The sequence below is a fragment of the Calidris pugnax genome, unplaced genomic scaffold, assembly GCF_001431845.1.
Source record: "Calidris pugnax isolate Ruff unplaced genomic scaffold, ASM143184v1 scaffold116, whole genome shotgun sequence".
In the NCBI taxonomy this organism is placed as follows: Eukaryota; Metazoa; Chordata; class Aves; order Charadriiformes; family Scolopacidae; genus Calidris; species Calidris pugnax.
Window position 1 is genome coordinate 499861 of NW_015090877.1, and position 25623 is coordinate 525483.

A 25623-nucleotide genomic window follows, 5' to 3' on the forward strand; every position below is an offset into this window, starting at 1 on the left:
CGGCGCGGCGGGCGGGCCGTGACATGTGGCCGTGCTGGCTGTGCCCGCAGGTGCCGGGCGCCATGGCCCCCCCCAAGGACATCATGACCAACTCGCACGCCAAGTCCATCCTCAACGCCATGAACGCCCTGCGGAAGAGCAACACGCTCTGCGACGTCACCCTCCGCGTGGAGCACAAGGACTTCCCGGCCCACCGCATCGTCCTGGCCGCCTGCAGCGACTACTTCTGCGCCATGTTCACCAGCGAGGTCGGTGCACCCCGAGACCGCGGGCTGCCGCTGGGCCTGGGTGCTTTGTGGGTGGAGGAGGCAGGGCTGCTCTCTGTCAAGCTGCTCAGCAGCAGGGCCTGGATCCCCTCACGGTGGCCCTGGGTCCCTTCGTGGTGGCCCAGGATCCTGCTGTGACAGCCCTAGATTCCCCCCATGGTGGCCCCGGATCCCCTTGTGATGGCCGTGGATCCTCCCATGGTGGCTCTGGATTTCCCCTGTGGTGGCCCTGAGTTTCTCTGGAGCCCCTCATACTTGCCCTCATGGTGGGCCTGGAGCCCTCTGTATCTTCTCCTGGTGGCCCTGGATCCCCTCACGGTGATTCTACATCTTCTCCTGGGGACCATTTGTCATGCGTGGTGGGAATTAGAGGTTGCATTTGGGACCGTGGTCTGAATCATTGTCAGCTGCGTGACCAACCTGTGCACCAGAGAGCTGCCAGGCTGAGCTGGCAGACATGCAGGCTCTGATACATTTAATGATTTTTCTAGCAGTGGTTTATGATCTTCATGCTTCTGGGCATTTTTCTCGCCGAGGGTACCAGCCCTAATGCAGAGCTGTGAGCTCTGTGTGTCACCGGGTGGTGAATTAAGGCAGCCCTTTAAAACTGAAATGGAGGGATTTTAACTCATGTTCTGGTCTCTGTTGCACACTGGCTGATCAGCTGGTATGTGCTGGGTTGTGCTCTTGCTCTCACAGAGGATGTAACCTCTGGCACTGGGCTGGGGGGGCTGTCAGCCCCTGCTGCTGCGCTCGGCTGAGCACCCTTGCTCTCACAGAACTTACTGTATTGATGCAAACTACCTGCATGCTGGTTTTTCTGAATCACTGAGCTATTTGAGCTAAAGCTAGTACTCATTCATATTGTTAAATATGAGATGTTTTGCCTGGATTTGTCTTCTGTAAATTTGAATCAATCATTGTGGCTTTTTCTTACAGAAGATGCTTTCCTTATGCTAACAACTTCCCCAATAGGGAGAAAAAATACTAAGTAGCTCAAAGATCATAAAGTTATCCCTGCTAGCCCAGTAGTCCTTGCAGGAGAGAATAATTTTCTGCTTTGTTTTATCCAGCACTGAGCACTGTTGGCAGAGCTGTCCGTGTGCCTGCTGCTTTCAGTGCTGTCTCGGGTGCGCAGGTGTCTTAGTTTTCACAGTCCTTTGCAAAGCAACTAAAAATAGACCTATGTGGACTGACCACATACCAGTATATTTTCTGTCTGTGTCTTCATGGAAATTTTAAATTTGTCAAGTTTATGCTCTTTCTCTGCACAAAGGAAATGTAATTTGAAATAATACACAAAGCAAATTCAGTCCCTGGAGGCTGAAGTTTCCCAATAGCTTCAAGGTACACAGCAGTATAGCAGACTGTCCCTGCTTCTTTGTGTTCCTGTCTATGTTCCTGACAATGCTTTTGACTTCCTGGACTTTATCAAGGCAGTCTACGGAGATCTGATCACTCTGTGTGCTACAGAACGTTCTTTGTGGCTGCTGACAAAGGCTGCATCTACCTTGCATCTAAGCTGAGATCATCTCTCTTTCCTTCTTTATATTCCCAATTTAACTGTAACCTTGTAGTGACCTTAATTCATAGATGTAATTCTTCCTAGAAAAAAAAGTGCATCCAGTGCCCAGTGGGCACAGCTGCTCAATCTCCCATGCTCCCAAATTGCCACTGCTTTAAGAATTTTACTTCTTTTGCTTAGTTTGTATTTCTTCCAAATTTGCTTTTTTGTATGGAAACTCCAAAATGACAAACCTGCCAAGTGACACAGGCAGTTACTGGGTGTTTGCGGGAGAGCATTCTTTCCAGGAAATGACAGCTTGGTAAGCCTCAAAGTGGACCTGCTTCCTCTGTGTGTCAGTGACAAGTATGTTGGTGAGTGTAAAGGGAGCGCGGTTGGTTGCTTTCCAAACACTTGTGGGTGCAGCGTGTTTTGGCTGTGGCTGTAACTTCAGGGAACTCAAAATGCCGGGTTGTGTAATGGACGAACAGTCTCTGCAAGGGTTCCTTTGCCTTTCCTCACCTGCCTCCTGCGAATCTGGAGGCTGCTTGGCTCGTTGTAGTGTGTGGCTGTTGTCAGACTTGGCCTGTGAGGGCTTCGTTCAGAACTGATCCCGGGGTTATGCCCACTGTCATCAGTGACGTTACATCTGTGTGTGGCCGGTGTAGCACTGAGACTGTCGTCAGAGATTATCATCATAAAGAACTGGGTTTGCCAATCCCTGTGTCTCTAGTTTTCTTCCTTCTCTCACTTCTGACTTTAACATTTACTTTAAAAAGTTCTCAGTCTTGCTTAGCATTGATTTCTCCCCATTTTCTGTTCCCATTTTCCAGAATGAGGAGAAGCCACTCATCACTTATCACCTGTTCAACCGCTGGCTTTTGACAACACTTTTCTCTGCCCATGTGCTGAGTAGTGTGGGAAAACTGAAATAGCCATCAGTTTTACCTGCAGGGTTCTTCTTTGTAGTGACATCTAAGAGCAATTTTAGCAAATGCTCCCTTGGATCCTAGTTTTGCACTGGCATTTCTGTCTTTGTTTGGACAAGTTAGTATAACTTGGAATTGTTAACAGCTGATCATTGTGTCCACCTCAGAAAGAAACTAGTCTGCCTTCTCTTTGAGGGTATGTTGTAGAAATTGAAGGTTTGGTTTGTTTCTTTTCTCTAGAATATGGAGAAATATTCTTCTTATTCTGAAAATAACCAGCTTCTGTTTCCAGGCTCTTACATGGTCATCTTCAGTGTACTGTGACTGCCTTCCAGAAGGCAGTGAGCCACATATTAGCAGTGTCATGCCGGTATTTCTTTTCCTCTAAAGGTGAGAAGAAATTGAAGGGGTTTATTACGATATACTTTTGTGTATCTGCATCAGTGAAGGCAACTTGGACATCCTGGGGTAAAACTCCCAATGGCTCCAAATGATTCTCCTTAACTATGGGAATGTGTTTTCCTGGATGCTCCAGTTGATTTCTGGATCTGTACTGCTGCATACTTTTTATGACATGTTAGAAAAGTGCTTGTATCAAGGAGGATCAACCCCTTATTGCTTTACTTCCTGCTGGTTAGCAGAACTCTGATATTAAACAACAAAGGGGGAAACTATACTGAAATTGTAACAGCGGAGATGCAGAGATGTGTCTCGTACCGCTAAACACCCATGAAAGGAAAGCTGCTGTGTTTTGATTAGCATTGACCCTAATTTTGCATTGCTTCGGAGTCCAAATATGTGGCTGTATTGATAAAAGAGAGACTGTCCCAGCAGCAGAGCGCCAAGCACCATATGCAGTTCTCTAACACCACGTGTGCAGGCTGGGGCTGCAGCTCAGTCTCCATGGGATGTTCACAGTCAAGTTATCTCCGCTCTGAGATCCTTCTTTAAGGTATGATGTTAGGATCCCAAGTTACTCTGCGTCACATATATTGTGTGAGCGTACTTGAAATATTTTCTTCCTTCCAGGCAATCTTAGCGTGCGAGTAAAGTGTGAACCAAATAGCAACCAAGTGGTGGAGTGCAGCAGAAGTAGGAGGGAAGCAGGAGGTGGTCATCTCTACAGCGGTAGTGTTGTCCCCGTGATTTTGTGTGTTCGTCAACAGTGTAAAGAGAGTATGTACATGGCTGATTATTGATTGTTGAATATTGGCTGTAGGGATAGGAGCTTCTTTACCAGCTCCAGGCCGATCTGTGAAGAACAAAAATCTACAGCTTCTGTCTGAGCAGTGTAATCCATTCCCAGGAGATCTGGTGCCCTTGTAATCTCCTGTCAGTAGATGTTTGTAACTTCTTGTCCTCTTTCTTTTAAGTATGTATGGCCTACATCTCCATTTGCTTGTTGGAATCATGTGAATATCTTGTCTGATTGGTTCTGACCTTTGGTAACATCTGTGTCCTTTACCTGTTTTACCAAACAGCTTAGTCTTGATTTGGGAATGTTTTGTCTAGCCCGAGTTAGGAACTCCTTTTAGCTCCTGTCATACAGCAGGTCAGACAAGGTAATTTGCTGTTCCTTTCTGACTTGGGATGCCATAAAGTTTGTTCACTGTGTCAACAGACTTGAAAGGCCTCTTCCCTCAGATTCCTTCATGTTCACCATTACCTTCTGTGCTTCTTTCTCTACTGTGAAGTGCATCTCTCTGCATCATAGAAATGGTTTGGTCTCAGCACAGACATTTCTTCCCTTCTGGTGCTGTGTCATCAAATGTATCTGTAGGAATATCCTTGACTGCTCTTATTTTCTCTACTTCTGTATCATCTCCTTTCTCCCCAACTGTGGCAGGTTCTAAGCCAAGTGATCATGCTTTGATCCTGCTTTGTGTTCACCGAGTCTCTGCTCAATCTGTCAATAACCAACTTCAGTCTCATTCTTGGAAAGAAAAGTCAAGGGCTTTTATCTGAATCACACTTGCACTGATGTTGACTGCTTCTTCAAAAGCTGGGGGGGAGGAAAGGGTTGTGTTTGCAGCGTGCTGCATGGAGACATCCTTCTGTTGAGGTCCCTTCCTGCTGACAAGAGTGTGCAGCTATGTGTGGAGCATGATTAGTGAATCCACCTGCTAATCCATTGTTCATGAATCATCGGATGCCTTGCCAGCAGCTTTTGATGGATGCATTAAAGTACAAAGCATCAGCTTTGTGAAATATAATGTCAATTTTATACCTGTAGAGGTGCAAATTGGGTGTATTCGCAGTATTTACTGTTGCCAAATATTGACTGTTGAGAGGGTAAACATTCCTTGGGAAAAATAATTATTCCAAAATCATATGTCTTAGAGGTGATAAAATGGTCAGAGGACAAAGTTGCAATTGTGTAAGTACCATCACTGTATGTAGTTTCATTTTACTTTCAAGTATTTAAGCTAAACGTACATGTAGCCTTTTAATTCTGAACTTCCTGGCCTATAGTCATTCTTTTGGGGGACCTTCACCATAAGCTTGCAGAATGGATCAGGAATTGAACAGTTAGTAAATATTTTTATTTGGTTTGGTTTTAGAGTGGCGTGTTGAGGTGAGGCAGTCCCAAGCACAAATCCAAGTTGGACGGAGAATGGATGGAGAGCAGCCCTGCTGAGAAGGACTTGGGGGTGTTGTTTAATGAAAAGCTGGCCATGAGCCCGCAACATGTGCTGGCAGCCCAAAAAGCCCCCCACACCCTGGGCTGCATCCCCAGCAGTGTGGCCAGCAGGGCAGGGGAGGCGGATTCTGCCCCTCTGCTCCACTCTGGGGCCACCAACATCAGAAGGACATGGAGCTGTTGGAGTGGGGCCAGAGGAGGCCCCGGAGATGCTGAGAGGGCTGGAGCCCCTCTGCTGGGAGGGGGGGCTGAGAGAGTTGGAGGAGTCCAGCCTGGAGAAGAGAAGGCTCTGGGGAGACCTTGGAGCCCCTTCCAGTCCCTCAAGGGGCTCCAGGAAAGCTGGGGAGGGACTCTGGATCAGAGAGGGGAGCCATAGGGCAAGGGGGAGGGGTTTTAACCTGAAAGAGGGGAGATTAGGTTAGACATCAGGAAGAAATTAGATAGATATCAGATTAGATTAGATCTCAGGAAGAACTTGTTTGGTGTGAGGGTGGTGAGAGCCTGGCCCAGGTTGCCCAGAGAAGCTGTGGCTGCCCCATCCCTGGAGGGGTTCAAGGCCAGGTTGGAGGGGGCTTGGAGCAACCTGGTGTGGTGGGAGGTGTCCCTGCCCAGGGCAGGGGGTGGCACTGGGAGAGCTTTAAGGCCCCTTCCAACCTGAACCATTCTGTGATTCTGTGTAAACTGCAGCGTGTCGTACACATCCAGCCCAGGGAGGAATCCCCCTGGACTGATTCTTGTAGTAAAGCTGGGAGTTACTGCATGGAGGAGAGAGTTTAGTTCCCACACAAATGATGCATATAATTTCTACTGTCTCTAATCTCAGTTTTTTCATTCTACAATGCATTATGGATCTTCCTGATCCATAATGAACTTTGTCTCTTTTACTCAGAATTCTGTAGAGAAATTCCCTCTTACCCCTTATTCTTTTAGTGAGCATAAGAAGACAAAGAACAAATCTCTGTTGAAACCTCTCTGACAGATTACATTTTTAAAAATTGCTGAGTATTGTTGGCTTTTCAATCACATTACTGAAAAATAAACCTTTTTCTCCCTTCTGACTTACAGCTCTCGGAGAAAGATAAGCCCTATGTAGATATCCAGGGACTGACAGCCTCCACCATGGAAATCCTGCTAGACTTTGTATATACAGAAACTGTTCACGTGACAGTAGAAAACGTCCAGGAATTGCTCCCAGCAGCATGTCTGCTTCAGCTGAAAGGTAATCAGCACAAATTGCACAATCTCTGCTGTTCAGAGATTTGGTTTGTCTGACCTTCTGTGAGTGGAAGACAGATTGTGGGAGTCATGATATTTTGTAAGTACTTATGTCAAACTTCTGTTGTCTTGTGTGCTGTGATCTCGTTGGTAGAGGAACTTACTTTGGGTGGAAAAAAAGATGATAAAACAGGTGATTGTTCCATACTTTGGGCTACTGTATTTCTGTGTGAGAATTTCCAGGAGTAATTGTGGGCTGTATAGCACATAAATGGTACAGCTCAGTCAACTTATAAGCAAATCTTTCATGTCATTTGACTTGACATCATAGCATGTCTGGGTCGTAACAAACTGGCTGATGTCATCACACATGCACCTATGGAGCTAACCCAGGCAGCTATCCCAAATGCCAGGCAACTACCAAAAAAGACATTGGAGAAAACCTAGAAATCTGGTAGCCATGTCTACTAACATACGTATTTTTTGTTTTTGAAGCTGAGTGCAACTCACATTTGAGTCTTTTCCTAGTATCAGAGCTATTTAACTTTTGTGTTTACATAGAATAGGCAGAGATCAAAACAGCCCAAACACATGGCCTGCTGCTTAGTGTTTTCACATCCCTCCAAAGAAATATTTGCATGTGTGTGTTTCTGTAGTATTTTTAGGCTTGTTATTTGAGTTGGATTTTTGTTGTTGTTCAGAACTTTCTTTTCTGAAGCCCTGTCCAAAGTAGTGCATTGATAGTAAGTGTGCAGTGCTCATTCACCCCTCCAATTTTCCATAGGTGTGAAACAAGCTTGCTGTGAGTTTCTAGAAAGCCAGCTGGATCCATCAAATTGTTTGGGCATTCGGGATTTTGCTGAGACACACAATTGTGTTGATCTAATGCAAGCTGCAGAGGTCTTCAGCCAGAAACATTTTCCAGAGGTGGTTCAGCATGAAGAGTTTATCCTCTTAAATCAAGAAGAGGTTGAAAAGCTCATCAAGTGTGATGAAATTCAGGTAAAACCTGAAAAGTACCGTTACTGTGCAAGCATTGAAGTTAAAACCAGTCAGAAATTAGTCCGTACTTCTAGGGTGGCCTTCTCACACAGTTCCTGAATTTGTAATTTAATTTCCAAGAAGCTTATTCTAATTTTTTTAGTCATGTAATCTGAAATTGATGAGTAACATATAACTTTTATGTAAGAATTTGTTGTTGCACAGGCATTTCCTGTAAGGCAATTGTCATTAGTTACCTCTGCAGAGTTCTTGTTCCCTTATCTCTTCCTTTCCCCAGAGAAGCTTTCAGAGGTTACAAAGACCATGTTGTCTCAATGCCTACATTTCTGAAAGACCCTCAAGACTTTAACTTCTATTTGTAGATCTTTGCATGCTACTCAGCAGCATAAGGAATGCATGTGTCATCCCAGGCATTTGGGTGTCCTCTACTTTTACAAGCAACAGAATGCATGATGGTGCAGGGTAGTCTGACTCTTCAGGGAGTTATATGCAGATTATATTCCCTGAAGGTTGGTTTCTGGAGGATTTGCTATTTGGCTAAAACCTGTCAATACTTTTTTTCCAAATTTTCTATGAGTATGTGTGTTCTTGAGAATTGAAGTTGAACATTCTTTGGTAATGGGGAGGGGCCTTGGTTTTTTTTTTTATTGAGATGGACTTTGTCAAGAGTTGACATTTGCTTCTGTTCTAAAAGAAGTGATTGAAGCAATCACTGTTCAGAGTTCACAGTAACACTAACTCTTATTAGCAAATCAATGTAAGCGATCCCTCTGGTGGAATTCCTGAAAAGCCATTATGGGGGTAGCTAGAGGATAATTCTTGATGTATGCCTTGAAAGTGGCCTTTAGCCAAGCTCCCATCCTCTCATTAATAAGTCTGCTCGACAAAGAGCATGCAAGGCAGCAGTGAAGGACCCTGGCACAGGCTGAGATCAGCAGTGGAGAAAGGCTGAGTGTCTTTGGTGTTTAACAACCCACAGCTTTATGCTGTGAGGATTTGAGCTTATGTGGGTAGTGGCGAGTACTGACATAATGCTTCTGGACAGCGAGGAGGAAATAATGAGGAACTTGAGAATGACCCATTTACACTAATGAGAACATAGAATCATAAAATCATTCAGGTTGGAAAAGACCTTGGGATCCTCGAGTCCAACCATCAACCCTACTCTACAAAGTTCTCCCCTACACCGTACCCCCCAACACCATGTCTAAACGACTCTTAAACACATTCAGGGATGGTGACTCAACCACCTCCCTGGGCAGCCTATTCCAGTGTCTGACCACTCTTTCTGTGAAGAATTTTTTCCTAATGTCCAGTCTAAACCTGCCTTGTTGCAGCTTGAATCCATTCCCTCTCGTTCTGTCATTAATTACCTGTGAGACAAGACCAGCACCAACCTCTCTACAGTGTCCTTTCAAATAGCTGTGGAGAGTGATGAGGTCTCCCCTCAGTCTCCTCTTCCACTAAACAGCCCCAGCTCCTTCAATTGCTCTTCATAAGATTTATTCTCCAGGCCCTTCACCAGTTTCGTTGCCCTCCTCTGCACCCGCTCCAGCACCTCCAGATCTCTCTTGGATTGAGGTGCCCAAAACTGGACACGATAATCCAGGTGTGGCCTCCCCAGTGCTGAGTACAGGGGGACACCTCCATGATCCACACAGGTGAAGTAAAATTCACGGTGCATTGGGAGGGCTGATTCAGGCCCTGCACACACTCAGGGAGGTGTCCATTCCCAATACCTTAAGGGGAAGGGAGCAAATCCAGCACCATGCCCCAGCCCAGGGTGACGTGCTGTGTCAGAGGGTAGAGAGGGAGCACCCTCAGAAAATCCCCTGGCTGCTCCAGAAGGATAATGGCAGGTGCTCACTGTGGGGCTGTGTTGAGTGTTTATCTATCTTTAGTTTAATATTTATCAATTTCTGATTATCAGAAAACAAATGATTTCAGGAACAGCAAAACTGTTAAATGTATCAGAGGATAGTCAGTTCAGGAGGGAGTAAGACGATGTGGGATTATTGCATTTAAAGAGAAGGTGGGGAAAATTGGAAACAATAAAGTACTCTGCTCTCCTTTTGTGAGCTCTAATTGTCCTTTCCCTGTAATCCAAATAGAAAGAGGCCATTTTAAATTATGCTGTAACAAATATAAATCAATGGCTTGGAAGAATTGCCTTATGTAATTAACCTCTGTGGCTCCCTGCTTCCAAACACTCTGCAACAAGACAGCTTCAAACTGAACCAGTGGACCAGTCAGATATCAGTGGGAAGGCTCAGTCCTCTTATTGCAGTATCTCCTTTTATCATCATATTTAATAACAGTTAACAGACCTCATGATAATAAATTCATGTCTGATTTGCTTTTGCATTGGATGATCTGAAGACCTGCAAAAAGAAAACCAAGCATAAATAATATATAATAGGGCTTTTTACAATTATTTCACTTTCAGTAACCATAGGTGAATTTGCCCAGCTGTGCTTAGTGTGCACTGGAGCCACTGTATTTGTAAAACTGTCTAAAGCACTTGAGATTCTCTAGAAGTATCAAATTTAGATGGTTTAGTCAGTAATCTCTGGAAGTGGTGTAAGCACCAGCATGTGCTGGTCCTAGGTGGAGAGGGAAATAAACTAGTCAGAACAGTACCATTTGCACCCTGAGGTTCTCCACTCTGAAATCCAATTGTTTATAGTTTCTTAAATAAAAAAAACTTAAATGTATCTGATATGCCTTGGTGTTAAAGGGGCAGTGCAAGGGGTTAGACATAAAAAATAATGTGATTCTGATCATCTTTATGATGGTACTTTGCATTTTGCAGGACGGTGGTTCCTGCTGGGCTGAGAAGTCGGGGGCGCTGCCCTGCGAGTTCCTGCCTGTCCCAGGGCTCCCCCCCGAGTGGTGGCTCCCAGTGCCCAGCTCTGCTGAGAACTATAAAGCTTGCTTTTCTGGCACTTGTTGATCATAGCTGTAAAGAAAAAACAAATGCAGTTCTAAGGAAAATAAAATGAGGAAATTTCATAATGCTTGTAAATACAGCTCATGGAAATTTCCATAACAGACTCTTACTTGAAATGTCCCAGTCCCTTGCTAGCTGGGAGCAGTGTCAGCAGCCTGAAGTTGTCTGTTCCACAGCAGTTGCTGAAATGCTGTCCCGCAGTCTGATCAGCGTGTGTCTCCTCTTTCCAGGTGGACTCTGAAGAGCCAGTTTTTGAGGCCGTTATAAACTGGGTGAAGCACTCGAAAAAGGAGCGGGAAGCCTCGCTGCCGGAGCTGCTGCAGTACGTGCGCATGCCGCTCCTCACCCCCCGCTACATCACCGACGTCATCGACACCGAGGTATCGGCACCGGGCCCGTGGGCACAGCACGGCTCGGGGCCAGGCTCTGTGCGTGGTCGCCGTGTCCCGGGGTAGATGCCTGCTGTCCTAACAGGACACGTTAATAGCTGCTTTCTCTGCTGATGGCGTTTGATGCTGACAGGATGGAGCTGTCCTGGCTCAGCTGCAGCACCCACTGATTTTTCTCAGACATCGTTTGCTGTGCCAGCAGCTACAGCACCCTCCTGTTCTGCTGGGAGGGCACCCTATCCAGTGCAATTATCCGGTTGTCTCCTTTCTGTTGTCATCTGTTACAGTTTTCTAACAAATGCTTCCTGCCTTCCATTCATAAGCACTAGCAGGTCTCTCCTCTAGGCTGAAGGCTGCTGGTGTGTGATCCCAGGAAGGAAATGCCTCCTCAGAAGTTGTTTTAGGTGCAGGTGGCAAATGTGTCCCCCTGAATGAGGCCAGCAGCTGTGTAGGTCTGGGATCAACACACAAGTCAGAGCCATGTCTAATGCAGCTGCTTTGGGTGGCTGGGGTGTTGCAGAGGCAAACCAAAATGGGGATGATGATAGGAGATAATTAAGCTTTTGTGATGGAAGTTTAATTCCAAACAGTAAGTGATGCTGACCCCATGCAGGGTTTGGCAGGAAGGCACAGAAGTTCAAAGCAGCGTTCTGGTTTGATGGTGGTGAGGTGATCAGTGGTTCCAGCCCTTGTCACCTGACAGGTTGCTGAATGTGGAGTGACAGTCCTCTCCACACAGAGAAATGGCTTATTTAGCAACATTCATCTCTAATGTGATACAGCTGCCTTTTATGGATATTCTTAAATAAGAGTAGCCAGCAGGCAGTTCAGTTGTGCCAGAGCTAAAATATATTTAGTCAAAATTTTAATGGTTCACATGAAATTAAATTAGAAGGTTACGTGAAAGGGACTGGTACCAAAGCAACTAGATGTGTCCCAAAGCAGCCCCAGGCAGTGTGTATACAGGGTCTCAGCTTTCTTACTGGGCAGAATGGCCCCTCCAATCTGAAAGTGACGCACAACAGTGGGACATCATCATTTCAGGGCAGCAGGGAGAGTGTTGGTCCTGGGTGGCGTCATCTGCTCTCAACACCCTGGTGCCTTCTTGCACAAGCACCTTGTAAAAAAAAGGTTTAAAAAAAGGTTAAAAAAAAAAAAGCACAAGAACTTGTAAAAATTAATCTTAAGTTATTGCAGCAGCATATAGCCCCAGCCAACCACTGGGGACAGAACACTGATCATTCAGGGGAGGTTGGTCCAGGGAGCCCTCAGCCAGGGAGGGGAATTCCGTGGCGTTCTGCAAGGAGGAGATGAGGCTGTCCTTGGACTGCAGTGCCCTTGCTTCTTCCAAAGAAGACCCACAGTCTCTTCACAGCTCCACATCCCATTTGCACGGGATCAAGCTAATGAATCCAGTTAAACTGCTTTGTTTGCTGTGCTCCTTGTTTCTTCTTTGATGGCAGGTGCATGCTGAGAGTTACACGGGGCAGATCCAGCCAAACTGATTTCATTGTAGTTTGACTTTTGGTCCCCCTTGTCAGACATACTTCTACTGGTGTAAATGTAGCAGAAGTGGCTTTTCCTTAGTTTTCCAATATAGTTGTTTTCATTATGGAACCTGCAGTGACAGACTTTGTGTGAGAACTGAGCCATAGCGGCGAGAACCATCTCGCTGCAGTCCAGTCTTAAGTTGACTTTGCATTTCCTGGTGTACACCATGCCACAGCCTGCACACAAGTCATTTTAATGCCGTCTGAACTGATGAGAGTTGGCTTTAGGAGAGTTCTTATGAGGGATCTTGAAATATGTTGCGTGTACCAGTGACCCATGTTTGTCCCCAGCCGTTTATACGATGCAGCCTGCAGTGCAGAGACCTCGTAGATGAAGCAAAGAAATTTCATCTTCGGCCCGAGCTCCGGAGTCAGATGCAAGGACCCAGGACAAGAGCACGTCTAGGTGAGCAGCAAAGGAGAGGACACTGAGGAGGTCTGGGTCGTTGGCAGGTGTTGTGTTATACACCATGTCTGGTGCCTTGTAATCGCACTGGAGTGCTTCACAGCAGTAACTTGTCAATCTCAGTCCCCAGTGGTACAGAAAGGGGACTGGAACAAGATACAGAGGGACATTTTTTCAGAGCACAATTCCTTAGTGACGATGTGGGGACTGGTGGTTGCCTTTAATCCCAAGCCTCTGCTATAACCATAAAACTAGGTTTGTGAGTTGTTGGTACCTCCAGGTATGTTTGCCTCAGTATGCAGCTGTCCAAGAAGTGTGGGAAGAGTTTCTTCCTGTCAAAAAAGGCAGGTATCAGTGTCAGAAACAAAACAAGCTGCAAGGTGAGAGACGGCTCTGTGTGTTACACTGAACATGCGTTTTCAACAGGGAATCTCAGAGTGGGAAGCACAAGGAGGGAGATAGAGAGGCCCCTCTTTCCTTTCAGAGGTACTTTTTTTTTTTTTTTTCTCCCTACTCTTGTTAAGGCAAGTAAATCACAGAATCCCAGGCTGGAAGGAACCTCAAGAACCATCTGGTCCAACCTTTCTTGGCAAAGGCACAGTCTAGACAAGATGGCCTAGCACCCTGTCCAGCTGAATCTTAAGTGTCTAATGTTGGGGAAGCCACCACTTCCCTGGGGAAATTATTCCAACGGCTGATTGTTCTCATTGTCAAAAATTTTCCTCTTGTGTCCAATCGGAATCCCCCAGGAGTAACTTGCACCCATCACCCCTCATCTTTTCCATGTCACTCCTTGTACAGAGTCTCCATCTTCTTTGGAGCCGCCCTTTAAATACTGGAACATGGTGATAAGGTCTCCCCTGAGCCTTCTTTTCGCAAGGCTCAAACCCAATTCTCTCAGCCTTTCCTCATACCACAGCTTCCCAGTCCTTTGATCATCTTTGTCACCCTTCTCTGGACCCTCTCCAGCCTGTCCACAGATTTTTTGCAAAGCGGGGACCAAAACTGAGCACCATATTCCAGATGTGACCTGACCAGCACTGAGTAAGTGTGATAATGACTGCTTCGTCTCTGCTGGTGATGCCCTTGTTGATGCAGCCCAGCATCCTGTTGGGTTTCTTTGCTGCAGCATCACTCTGGTCACTTGCATTGATCTTGATGTCCACCAGGACCCCCAGGTCCCTTACCACAGAGCTGCTCCCCAGCTGGGTAGATCCCAGCCTGTGCTGCACACCTGGATTATGCTTTCCCAGGTGCAAGACCTTACATTTGTCCTAGTTGAACTTTACACTGTTCTTGTTAGCCCGCTCTTCCAGCGCAAGGCTCAAACCCAATTCTCTCAGCCTTTCCTCATACCACAGCTTCCCAGTCCTTTGATCATCTTTGTCACCCTTCTCTGGACCCTCTCCAGCCTGTCCACAGATTTTTTGCAAAGCGGGGACCAAAACTGAGCACCATATTCCAGATGTGACCTGACCAGCACTGAGTAAGTGTGATAATGACTGCTTCGTCTCTGCTGGTGATGCCCTTGTTGATGCAGCCCAGCATCCTGTTAGGTTTCTTTGCTGCAGCATCACTCTGGTCACTTGCATTGATCTTGATGTCCACCAGGACCCCCAGGTCCCTTACCACAGAGCTGCTCCCCAGCTGGGTAGATCCCAGCCTGTGCTGCACACCTGGATTATGCTTTCCCAGGTGCAAGACCTTACATTTGTCCTAGTTGAACTTTACACTGTTCTTGTTAGCCCGCTCTTCCACCCTGTCCAGGTCTTCCTGCAGGGTTGCTCTCCCTTCTGAAGCGTCCACTTCCCCACTCACTTTGGTGTCATCATATTATGATTTCTCCTACCAAGCACAGTCACTGAATTTTTGGGAAAATGCTTGACTTAGAACTGTAAGCACTTGAGAGGAACATAAACAGTAGGAATGACCTGCAGAAGAAGGAAAAGTACTTGAAAGGACACTGTAGAGAGGTTGGGGCTGGTCTCTTCTCACAGGTAATTAACAATAGAATGAGAGGGAACGGCTTCAAGCTCCAACAGGGGAGGTTCAGATTGAACATTAGGAAGGAATTCTTCACAGAAAGAGTGGTCGGGCGTTGGAACAGGCTGCCCAGGGAGGGGGTGGAGTCCCCATCCCTGGCTGTGTTTAAGGGCCGTTTAGATGCAGTGCTGAGGGACATGGTGTAGGGGAGGACTTTGTAGAGTAGGGGAGATGGTTGGACTCGATGATCCCAAGGGTCTCTTCCAACCTCAATGATTCTAAGTATTGTTCTGGCTTCTTCATAACTGTGGCCATTCCTCACCTGACATACCTTCTCTCATCTTCAGACTCTCTCTGCCTATCTCTGCCATGCCCTTACCCCGGGCACACTCACGGGGCACTGCCATTGGTGCCAGCATTGGCTGCTCTTTGGGCAAGAAAACCCCACTGCATGTTCTCCAGTGCTGCTGCTTGTGCAGTGGGGAGGGGCCCTGAAAAGCCCTTCATGGCCATTTCCTCTTATTAACGCTGTTTTAAGGGACAGAACACAGTTTATCCACTAAAGCAGGAGGTTAAATTAGGTTTGTCAGAGAGAAATGCTGATTAGATTTCTCTGCCTGAAGGGAATGTTGTTGTGATGTGGTTTCACCTCCAGCATAGTCCAGGCCACAGATGGCTCCTCTTTTTCTGGGAACATCCAACATGGGTCTTGGTGACATGCAGCTCAGCTCAACCTGTCATTTTAGAGACACATTTCATTTTGCTCTTAATTGAAGTGCTTCACCTGATCACAAAACTGTTTTAGTGGTTAATTATACAGGCAAAAGCTGTGCACCTTATTGCTAAGGTTCATCTTCTGGATTCAGACCTACCTGTTTTAATTGATACAGTATCATCTGCTATCAGCAGTGCTCTTCTCATGTGTCACTTATCAACTGTGATTAAGTTGTGTATTAATTTTGTATGGGATAAACTGAAGTGGTTGCACTTTTAGCTGTCACACTGTACAAGAAGCTTTCCAAATTGTTCTTTGGTCTCTTTTGTGAATCCTTCCTGGTTATTTTTTTATATTAGTCTCCTTCATCTGGAAGCTGTTTGGCTTTGTGACAGTGTCTTGTTAAATCTTCGTTGCTCGGTGTTCAGTCCTTCTGCAATGAAAGGCTGGACATTAATAAACTTTAGTAAAACTTCCTGTTGCAGAAAAGGCCCAAAGGATTCAGGGGATGCTCATCTATTTTTAAAACGATGATAGAAACCTACCACTAAGGCAGTCATTACAAGGGAAGTTAATAGTCTCCAGGTCACAAGCCTTATTTAAGTCTCAGGGAGAAAATAAGAAAAATTCAGGGACAATCTCAGAGAAAAGAAAGTAGAAGGAAGGCAACTTTGAAATAAAATACATAAGATCTAAGAGACAATTTTTTACTTTTTAATTTTCCACTTGTTTCTCAGTGAAATGGCAAACAAAGGTATCATCTGGTCTGGATGCCATTTGCAAACAAAGGGAGAAGGCCCTCTTTTGTGAGGAGGCTGCAGCGAAGCAAGCATCCTCCTTCAGCTTTCATGGGGTGGTAAGAGGTTTGGAAAAAAAAAATGCGGAAAGAATACTAAAGAAGATATTATCAAGCCAACTTCAGCACCTAACTTAGCCCACTTGTCTTCTCAGAGTCCCACTAGGAGGAATGGGCAGACAGCTCCTACCACCTGAGCTCACCCTGCTGCCAGCACCTGGCAGAGCTTCTCTCTTTTCTCCTCGCTGAGGACAGAGGGACCCCAGGTGGCTCCTGCCCGGGTCAGGTGCTGGCTTCAGAGCAGTGATCAGAGCAGGGATTCAGAGGCTGCTTGTTGCACCAAGGAAGGCTCAGTGTTTCTTCAGGTGATTCCCTTGAGGTGACCCTTTGGTTGTAAAGGGATTGACTTGACTTTGTTCTCCCTCTTTAGGAGCTAATGAAGTCCTGCTTGTGATCGGCGGCTTTGGCAGCCAGCAGTCACCTATTGATGTTGTGGAGAAATACGACCCGAAAACCCAGGAGTGGAGTTTCTTGCCAGTAAGGGACATTTTTGACCATCACTGGGTTGAACAGGCTGTGACCAAATGCTGATCCTGTAGTGTCAGCTATATAACCTTCCTCTTTGGGCTTTGTCCTTTGCCCTTAAAATTTCCAACATAAAGTTCTTTATAGTTGCTGGGGTTTACATAGTGAATGCTGAAACCACGTTTGCAGATTTGCTAAGTAAGCTTTGTATAAGAGGTTCTTGTCATATTTCTAATCAGATGAGCCTGCAGAGACCCACATCTTTGTTGTGGGAGTGAGAACTCTCATGTTTCTTATTGAAGAGATGTTCAGCTTTAAAGTTAGTGATGGTAATTTAAATGTCAATAGGATTAGTATAATCAGTCCTGCTCTCAGGCAGGCTGCACAATCTGTCTGGTTTCATTGTTTCTGAGCATAATGGGAGACAGTAAGGAAGAGAGAATTCCTGCACTGAGGGCTATTTCTACCCAAATTTAAAATCACCTTTATCTGTGTGAAATGGTGGAGAATTGCCTCTTCTCCAATTTTGCTAATCAGAGAAGACCCTGTATCACTTGGCGTCCCAAAATTTGGTTCTTTTTTGGATGCTAAAAGCTTCAGGTATTTTCATCAAAGACCCATCTGAGTCTCCACATTTTCCCATTAACAGTCTCTGCAGGGAGCCAGCAGGAGGGCACACCGACCTCCAAGATGCACCAAAGATTCAGCAGCGCCATAAGATGAATTACATTCAATGCAAAATATTTAAGTGCAAAGAGACGTGGCCATGAGAAGAGAACATGCCAGAGACAGAGTACAGGCACAGGGAAGGCAAACGCAGTCGTTAGGCATTTTAGCCAGGGCTGTATCCTTCAAATCCATAGGGCTGTTTGCCTCTGCAGTAGTGGGCCATTTTCCAAAAGAGGATGGAAGAGCAGCAGTCAGTCTCCCTGCATCAATGTTACTTCCTTTTCTTGATTTCTTTATTCTTTCCACTGCTGTAGAGTATCACCCGTAAGAGGCGCTACGTTGCTACAGTGTCCCTGCATGACCGGATTTATGTGATCGGGGGGTACGATGGTCGCTCTCGTCTCAGCTCGGTGGAGTGCTTGGATTATACATCAGATGAGGATGGCATCTGGTACTCTGTGGCGCCAATGAACGTACGGCGAGGGCTGGCAGGAGCCACAACCCTGGGAGGTATGTCCTGTCACCGTCTGACAGTGCAGAACAGTTCAGCTCTTGTGCTGAAAAGCCCTGAGCTGGTGTGTGCAGAGTGGGATGGCTCTGAGGGAGGAGGGGAGTCTGAAATTCTGGCTTCTCATCATTTGGACGTAGAAATGGAAAACTTGCCCACGTATCCTGAGAGGAGCTCTGCCTCCGCTTCATTCCTACGGCATGTGTCTGTGCATCGAGGGAAAGGAACCCCGAGGGATTATGGAGTGGGAAGCTCTCGGGGTGGTGAAGGTGTTGTGTGTTACTGAGCGCAGGCACCACGAACAGCAGTAACCACCAGCACTGGGGAGAGGCTGAAACTGAGACTGTGCAGAGAGGGATTCTTAGGACCGACTTGGAATAAGAAAATTACTTTATTGAGCAAACTAGAACACTTCAGCTTGCTTATGCTGGCAAACAAAGGCCAAGAGGGGATATGTTTGTTCTTTATGAGTTTAACTTGGCATGAGAAGAAATGGGCAATGTAAGAATTGAATAAGAACAAATGGTTATAAGCAAGCCAGGCAAAAGTCGGTGTGGAAAGAGAGGCAGTTTCCTAGCCATTAAAATTACTCTAATAAATATTCTGTGCTTATCTTAATAATTAGTACTGGTTAAATATTATTCATTTAGATAATTTATAATCTATGCTAATTAAAGTTCTCTTAAAAATGCAACTGCTTGGAAGATAACAGATTTGTGAAAGTATTGCATGAATTAGGTTATCCAGGATAAAGGACTGATCTCAATGATCCAGACCTATCTTTTGGATCTTCTTTCCTCTTGCCCTGTGTGTTTACTGCCTTGTAAGCATTTACTTCAGGGAGATGCTGACAGGATGCTGATGACAGGCAGGGTCTGGGCACAGCAGTGTTTCAGTAGGTTCTGCAGCATGAGAAAAATTAATGGAGTGTCCATGTTGTCTTTCATCCATCAACAAGAAGCAGATTGAAGGGTCACCTGGGTTTTATGTTTGTTTAGTTTGTTGGGTCTGAGCAGGCTAATGCAGCGAGGTAGGATGAGGAGGCTGGGTTTCTCTTGGCTCCGAATGTGCCAGGATCTGTAGTTGTTTCTGTATTTTGCAGTCCGAGTTGTAGGCTCGTTCCATGTGCATGCTTCATACTTGACTCGCAGAGTCCAACCTCTGTCTAACCTTGCAGACATGATCTATGTTTCCGGTGGGTTTGATGGAAGCCGACGTCACACCAGTATGGAACGATACGACCCCAACATTGACCAGTGGAGCATGCTGGGAGACATGCAGACAGCCCGGGAAGGAGCGGGGCTTGTTGTAGCTAACGGAGTTATCTACTGCCTCGGTAGGTGCCCTTGGGACCTCTAGGCATTCTGCAACACTTGCTCTTTACAGAAATGGCAGTGCAGATGCTGTCTGTGAGGAGCACCAACTATGTCATGTCCTGTTTAGAAGATGTAATTTCCCTGCGCTGGGCACTGCACAGCTCTGTCGGGAACGCAGCCTCTTCTCACCATTACCATCGCAATGGCTCAGGCTGGAGCTGCCATTAACTACAGTAAATACTGTCAGAAGCAAATTGGCCACAATCAGGCTACATTTGAGGGACGGCTGAAGCGCGGGGGATGAGCAGTGCCAGCTGAGGTTTGCAGGGATGGGCAGTGGCTGAAATGCCCCAGAGACAAAGCAGATAGTCATGGGGCAGAGGGTGCATCTGTCCCACATGAAGCAACGGCACTTCAGAAATGTATCCTCAGCTCTCTACTCCTTTCTGTAGCACCCATTTCATTTTCCGAGACCCACACCAGCTGTGAATACAGTGAGAGTGCTAGAGGGCAAATCTCTCTGAAGGCTTCAGTAAATTTCTTCTGTAGATACTCCTCTGGGCCTCAGAAAAGGCAGGCCCAGTGCTGTACCCACAGCAGTCCAGCACTGTTGCAGTCCCATTCCTGGGGAGTCACAGATACTGGACAGTGGTTTATGGGTCTTGTTTCCCTCTCCCAGATTCCTCCCATGTGGTCCCCTGAAGCAGATGCCAGGACGTTGCTCCTTTGCTGACACTGCACAAAGAGATTTCTTGGTATCCTCTTGTGAAGGAGCTCTGTGAGACGTCCCAGCCCGCGCTGTGGAGCCTCATAGTGGCAGCTGCAGCATAGGGACCCTGAGCCAGCACCAGGTCTGGAAGCTGAACATACGTTTTAGCAGGATTGGCATCAGCACTGGCATCAGCAGGCTCGGAGGCAGCTCTGGGCAGTGCAGTGCTCCCCTGGCTGCACTGGTCTGCAGAGGTGATGCTCTCCCAGCACGGCCCGTGCAGGCTGGGGCAGCGCTCGCTCTGAGCTGGCTCCGCTCTGGCATTGGGAGCTGCAGAGATCCTCCTTGTTCTGCCAACCCGGTGTGCTGGGAGCTGAGCTGATGGCAGTGCAACACTGTACTAAGGAGGAACCAGGCATGTTACTGCTCTCTACACAGAAAACATTTTCCAGAAGTCAGACCCATGGTTTGCTCCTGTATTTTGTTTCAGGTGGCTATGATGGGCTGAACATACTGAATTCTGTAGAGAGGTATGATCCCCACACTGGACACTGGACAAATGTCACCCCAATGGCCACTAAGCGCTCAGGTAAGAGCCCAGAGTGCCTTGAGGTCAAAATGTTTTGGACTGCACTGAAGAAGCAGTCACTGCCGGCTTGTCCTGCTGCCCTGCAGGATGCTGGCTCACCCCAGCGGGTGGTTTGCCTTTGAGAAGGGATGATTTTAGGACATGCTGATTTAACTCCCCAAGAGAAAGATTAATTTTCACATGCCTGATGTCTCCATCCCATGCTAAGATGTGTACAGAGGAATGTAGCAGAGGTTTATAGGTTACAGAAAGGGAGAGGAAGTCTTGTGTGACTTCCATAACTAGGAACAGTGCATGGCTTGGAGAGAAGCTAGCATGGAACAAAGCACCATAGTGCAAGAGAACGGGACGGTTTGCCAAGCCAAGCACTCATCAGCCGTGCAGGACATGGCAAAGGCAGGAGGGCTCTGGCAGACCCTCCTTCTCCTGTGCCCTAGGAAATGCTGGGCATCAGAGAGCAGCGAGAGCAATGTCACGCTGCAACAGTCGTACACTGATGACTGGAAACACGGTGTCATTATGCATTAATTACCCCCCACCAACTCTTAGTTTCTTTCCTGCTTGGCGCCTTGTCTGAGCTTTAGGTTTGGCAGCGGTATCTAGAAGAAAAATTTCTGGAGTAACTTTGTCTTGGCTCTCCTTCATTTCTCAAATTATTTGGGGCTTGTGCAGCTCCCGTGTGCTCACGTGCTGGCCCTCTGCTATTGCACTGTGCCTCAGGCCACCTGCCCCAGGTCTCCATGGCCATGCCAGCCAGCAGCCAGGGCCTTGCTCAGCCGTGTGTGGATGGGCAGGATGCTCAGTGCCTCCACAGCTTTGTCATTCTCAATGGAGCACTTCTGCTGTGCTGACAGGCTCTCTTTCAAAACTCTTCTGAAGTTGTTTTTTCTCTAATTCTTTCAATAAATGTCTTTTACAATTAGCCAGGCAGCATTGTTTCTGTTTGTTCTCTGCTGCAGTGTTCTTGTTTAGGGACAAGTGCTGGTTACTCAATTAAAACTGGTCTCTCTTCTAAAAACATGTAAACTTTCTTGTGTTTGCAGCAGCATCCACCAAAACCCCAAGCTTTAACTATTTACCCCTGTGACAGGGCTATTCCTGTTAAGTGTGGGTTGGAAGGTATTTCCCATGTGCCAAGAATGGATTTGATTTAGAAGTTGGTCCCTTTCCACATCCAGAAGGACCCCCAGAGATAAGGATGTGGTAACATCTGTGTGTTTTCCTATATCAGAGGCAACAGGTGAGACCTATCCCCAGATCTCTAGAAAGCCTAAGGCTGAGATGGTTTTCCCCGAGAGCTCTGTTGTGTGCACCAGAGAAGATTGCTTTGGGCAAAACCAAGAGCAAAGAGTTCAAGGGAAAAGCCTTTTATAAGAAGCATTTCCCAGGTCCATGCTGGCTTCCCATGGGACTTGGAGGCTTTAGGTAGCAGTGCCCTGGCCCATGGAGCTTCTCGATGCCAGAAGTGAGCAGGAACAAGCCAGGTTTGTTCCTCAGGGCTGTGACCTGGAGTGCTGAGGTCTGAAATGGGGGGGTGCCCAAGGACATTTTTTGCCCTGGGTTTTTGTGCTGCTGTTCTGTGGTACTAACACCCTAAACTCCTAGTAGCTTACATACCAATTGCACTTCAACCTCCATCCTGCTGTCGGTTCCATCCTTGGACTCTTTGACTTCTTTTGCCCGGAGGCTTTGACACTCTTTCTAGACCTGTCTGCGTGTGGGTCTTTGAATTCTGAGAGAGGGGACTAAAAGTAATCTTGCCTTTATTCATAGGGGTTGACTCCTTGTTTCTCTTCATCTCTTAGGACAGGTTCTGGAGGTAGCCCACCCCTCAGAAACCATGGCCATATTGCTTTGCTAGACCCGACTGCTCTGATTAGGCCTTGCACTGGTCTCAGCCAAAGTCCTTCCTGAAGCCATTGGCGAGGCCGTGGGGGCAGCCTGGCCATTCACAGCTGTTTTGATGCTCCTGGCAAGGACAGACAGTGACAGTGAGGTTGCATTTCGTAGAACAGAAAGTCTCTTATACCCTGTTTGTGGAAGAAACAGATTGGTGCCCAAGAGCTGCAGGGTGGGTGGCTCGTTTCCTTCAGAGTGTTCATTAGTGCAATAGTTGTGTGTTGGTGGTAACAGCCTGACAGGGTTTACTCTGCTCAAAACAGCAGCGGCTGTTGCAGCAGCACCTGAGCCCATGAAGTGCATCCGTATCTTACTGTCTTCTTTGGTGCTTTACTGGAGGGGGCTGCAGATGAGGAACAGGGGCTGGCAGGGGTTTATTTTCCACTGTCATAAATTCCCAGTTGGGCCAACTGTATTATTGATTGCTTTTACTGGGGCAGGTGAGAACAGCTGCTCAGACAGATGCTTCAGCACTTATGCCTCTGTGATCGTGTCATGGACACCAGTTTTCATTTCCCCACCTCCCAGAGGAGCAATGTCAAAGAAATCCCTTCTCCAGCTTCACATGGAACAGTATCATTCTCCTTGCTACAGCCAGAGGCTGGGTGACACCAGGGAGCCAGAAACAAAAGAGAAACCTGGCTGTGGGGACAGAATCCCAGCCGAGGAGTCCTTCAGCCGAAGTGACCAGCTCCTGTTGCTGGTGCTGCCCTGGCTGCAGCGCTGCTCGGTCCCCTGAATGCCAGAGGTTCAGCAGCATTTCCTACAGTTACAGGTTTTCACATTTTGTATTGGAGACAAAGAATAAGAAAATCTCCTCTGAAGAGGGAGGAACTGACCTAGTTGAGGCTTGTAACAGTGAGCCCCAGGCACAGTGCTGCCAGTGTGAGCCATGGGTGTAGCTGTGCTGCCTTCTCTCTCCCCAGGGGCTGGAGTGGCTCTGCTGAATGACCATATTTATGTTGTTGGTGGGTTCGATGGGACGGCACATCTCTCCTCCGTGGAAGCCTATAATATACGCACTGATTCCTGGACAACTGTAACAAGCATGACCACCCCCCGCTGCTACGTGGGGGCCACCGTGCTGCGGGGACGGCTGTACGCAATCGCTGGGTAAGCGGCTGTCCTGGCTGCAGAGGGAGATGTCCTGCATGTCTGTTTGCTGGAACAAATGAGTTGAGGTGACGCAGCCCGCTGCCCTGTCAGGTGGCCTCTCCTCACATATATATTTCAAGCTTTGAGAGAGGAGACAACCCACATATTCACCACGTCTGACCTAAATAGGCAGGGTGATGGTCCAGAGCCAAGACAGGCAGGAGAGCAGCAGCAGACAGCAAAGGGGAGCCTCATGCAGTGGGTTTATTTGAGGCCATTCCTGCTATATGCAGCTGTCCAACCTCCCAGGAAGGGCTCTGAACACCTCAACCTCTTCCTTCAGCAGTATCCCTCACCTGTAACTTTCTGTCCTCGCAGATACGATGGCAACTCCCTGCTGAGCAGCATTGAATGCTATGACCCCATCATTGACAACTGGGAAGTGGTAACCTCCCTGGGGATGCAGCGCTGTGACGCTGGAGTCTGCGTCCTTCGGGAGAAGTGATCTGGAGGGCTCTTACAAAGAAGAATGTCCTGAAGAGTCTCAGTCAGAGGAAGAGTCCCGAGTGATTTGCAGTGACTGTTCTTGAGAGTTGTGGATGCTGTGGAAATAGGCACCAGGACAGCAGCTTTCTGTGCTGCTTTTGACTAGAGCATATGCATAAACGTTTTATCTCAGCAGTCATTTGAAATCGGGGGCTCTGTGTGAAGCTGGAGAAGATGGCAAAGTAGGTCAGGAGAAGCTGCATTCTCTGCTGTTCCTGTGGCTGTGTCCATCGGCAGAGCAGAGATGCCCCAGCCTTGGCACCAGCCAGCCTGGTGAATGCTTCCAAGGACATGTACATACAACTGGGTGGTCTCTTCAGCCACTGCAGGACCACGCAGGTCCTCTGGTTGCTCTCAGCCATGTGGATGTGTGAGGGTGAATCCAGCTGCTCTTATGTTTCAGCTTCAAATCATCTTGTACATACTGAATGTTTAAACATGCTCCTCGAGCGCACAGCAGTGCAGAGCCAAATGGAGCGAGCATGTGGAGGGGGTCCTGCACTGCAGCTGCGTCTGTAGGTCCCTCACAGGTCTGCACACAAAAGGAGTCGCAGATTAAAGCTGTCAACTACTGAGACCCAAAAGCCTGAGACTGCAGGGGGCAGAGGGTAGAGGAAAAGTTCATTGCCTGGTGTAGAAGCAGGTCTGCAGAGTTTGTGCCCTGATCAGAGGGCTCAGGGTTCATCACACTGCATTTTCTTCAAAAAGCTTGACAGACCCAACGGTAAAGTGCAGCATTTTCTGGCACCTGGAGCCTTGCTGTGATGCGGCGGTTCCTTTGCCCCCATCCCAGTGGGGAGGTCACCTTGCAGAGGCTGAGGCCCTGAAAGTAGGGACACAATTGCTACTATCCCTGTAGATCTTGGTGGTGAGTGACTGGAGTTCATCCCTGGACAGCCCTCTCTCCAGCGCACCCACATCAGCCTTTCAGTCAAGTTCATTGTGTTGATTTTCCTTTTATCTAGGGTTTTTCTGCTTCCAGGGCCATTTTGGAGTGACATCCAGGCTTCCATTTTGCCCTTTGTTCTCAGCTGTTTGTTCCCCCACCTTGTAACTCCACATCCTTGTACACTAGTGATCCTCTGCCTGCTCCGGGAACCCCACTGGCTCACTGGAGCACTCTCCTCAGCATGTCTCCTGCCTCGCTGCGTCTCCGGGAGCTGGGGCTCTCCTCCACCATCAGCTTGGCCCCCGCAGTGCCTGGGCTCCACATAGTGCTGTTCATCAAGCTTACTGCTGACTCCTTGCTTGGGGACAGGGTGGGATCAGGGACGTGGTAGCATGACCTAATGATGCACTTTCAGCCAACGCTCTGACTTTCTGCATTTGTTTCTATCACACAAGTGTTCTGTGGTTTTGTTTCCTATGTTTATTTTTTAATGAAAATATAAAGAATAAAATATTTCTTGAGCCAGTGGGAA

At 47.3% G+C, this 25623-nt stretch overlaps 1 protein-coding gene across 1 annotated transcript; it reads left to right on the plus strand.

The window, feature by feature from the left end:
* Nucleotides 1-7: 7 nt before the first annotated feature.
* Nucleotides 8-25623, plus strand: KLHL12 (kelch like family member 12). Its single transcript, XM_014946341.1, has 11 exons — nucleotides 8-248; nucleotides 6406-6559; nucleotides 7340-7557; nucleotides 10738-10887; nucleotides 12738-12852; nucleotides 16777-16883; nucleotides 17855-18050; nucleotides 19226-19384; nucleotides 20564-20662; nucleotides 23488-23674; nucleotides 24035-25623. Exons 1-11 carry the CDS (start codon nucleotides 24-26, stop codon nucleotides 24159-24161), a joined length of 1737 nt encoding a protein of 578 aa, XP_014801827.1. The 5' UTR covers nucleotides 8-23; the 3' UTR covers nucleotides 24162-25623.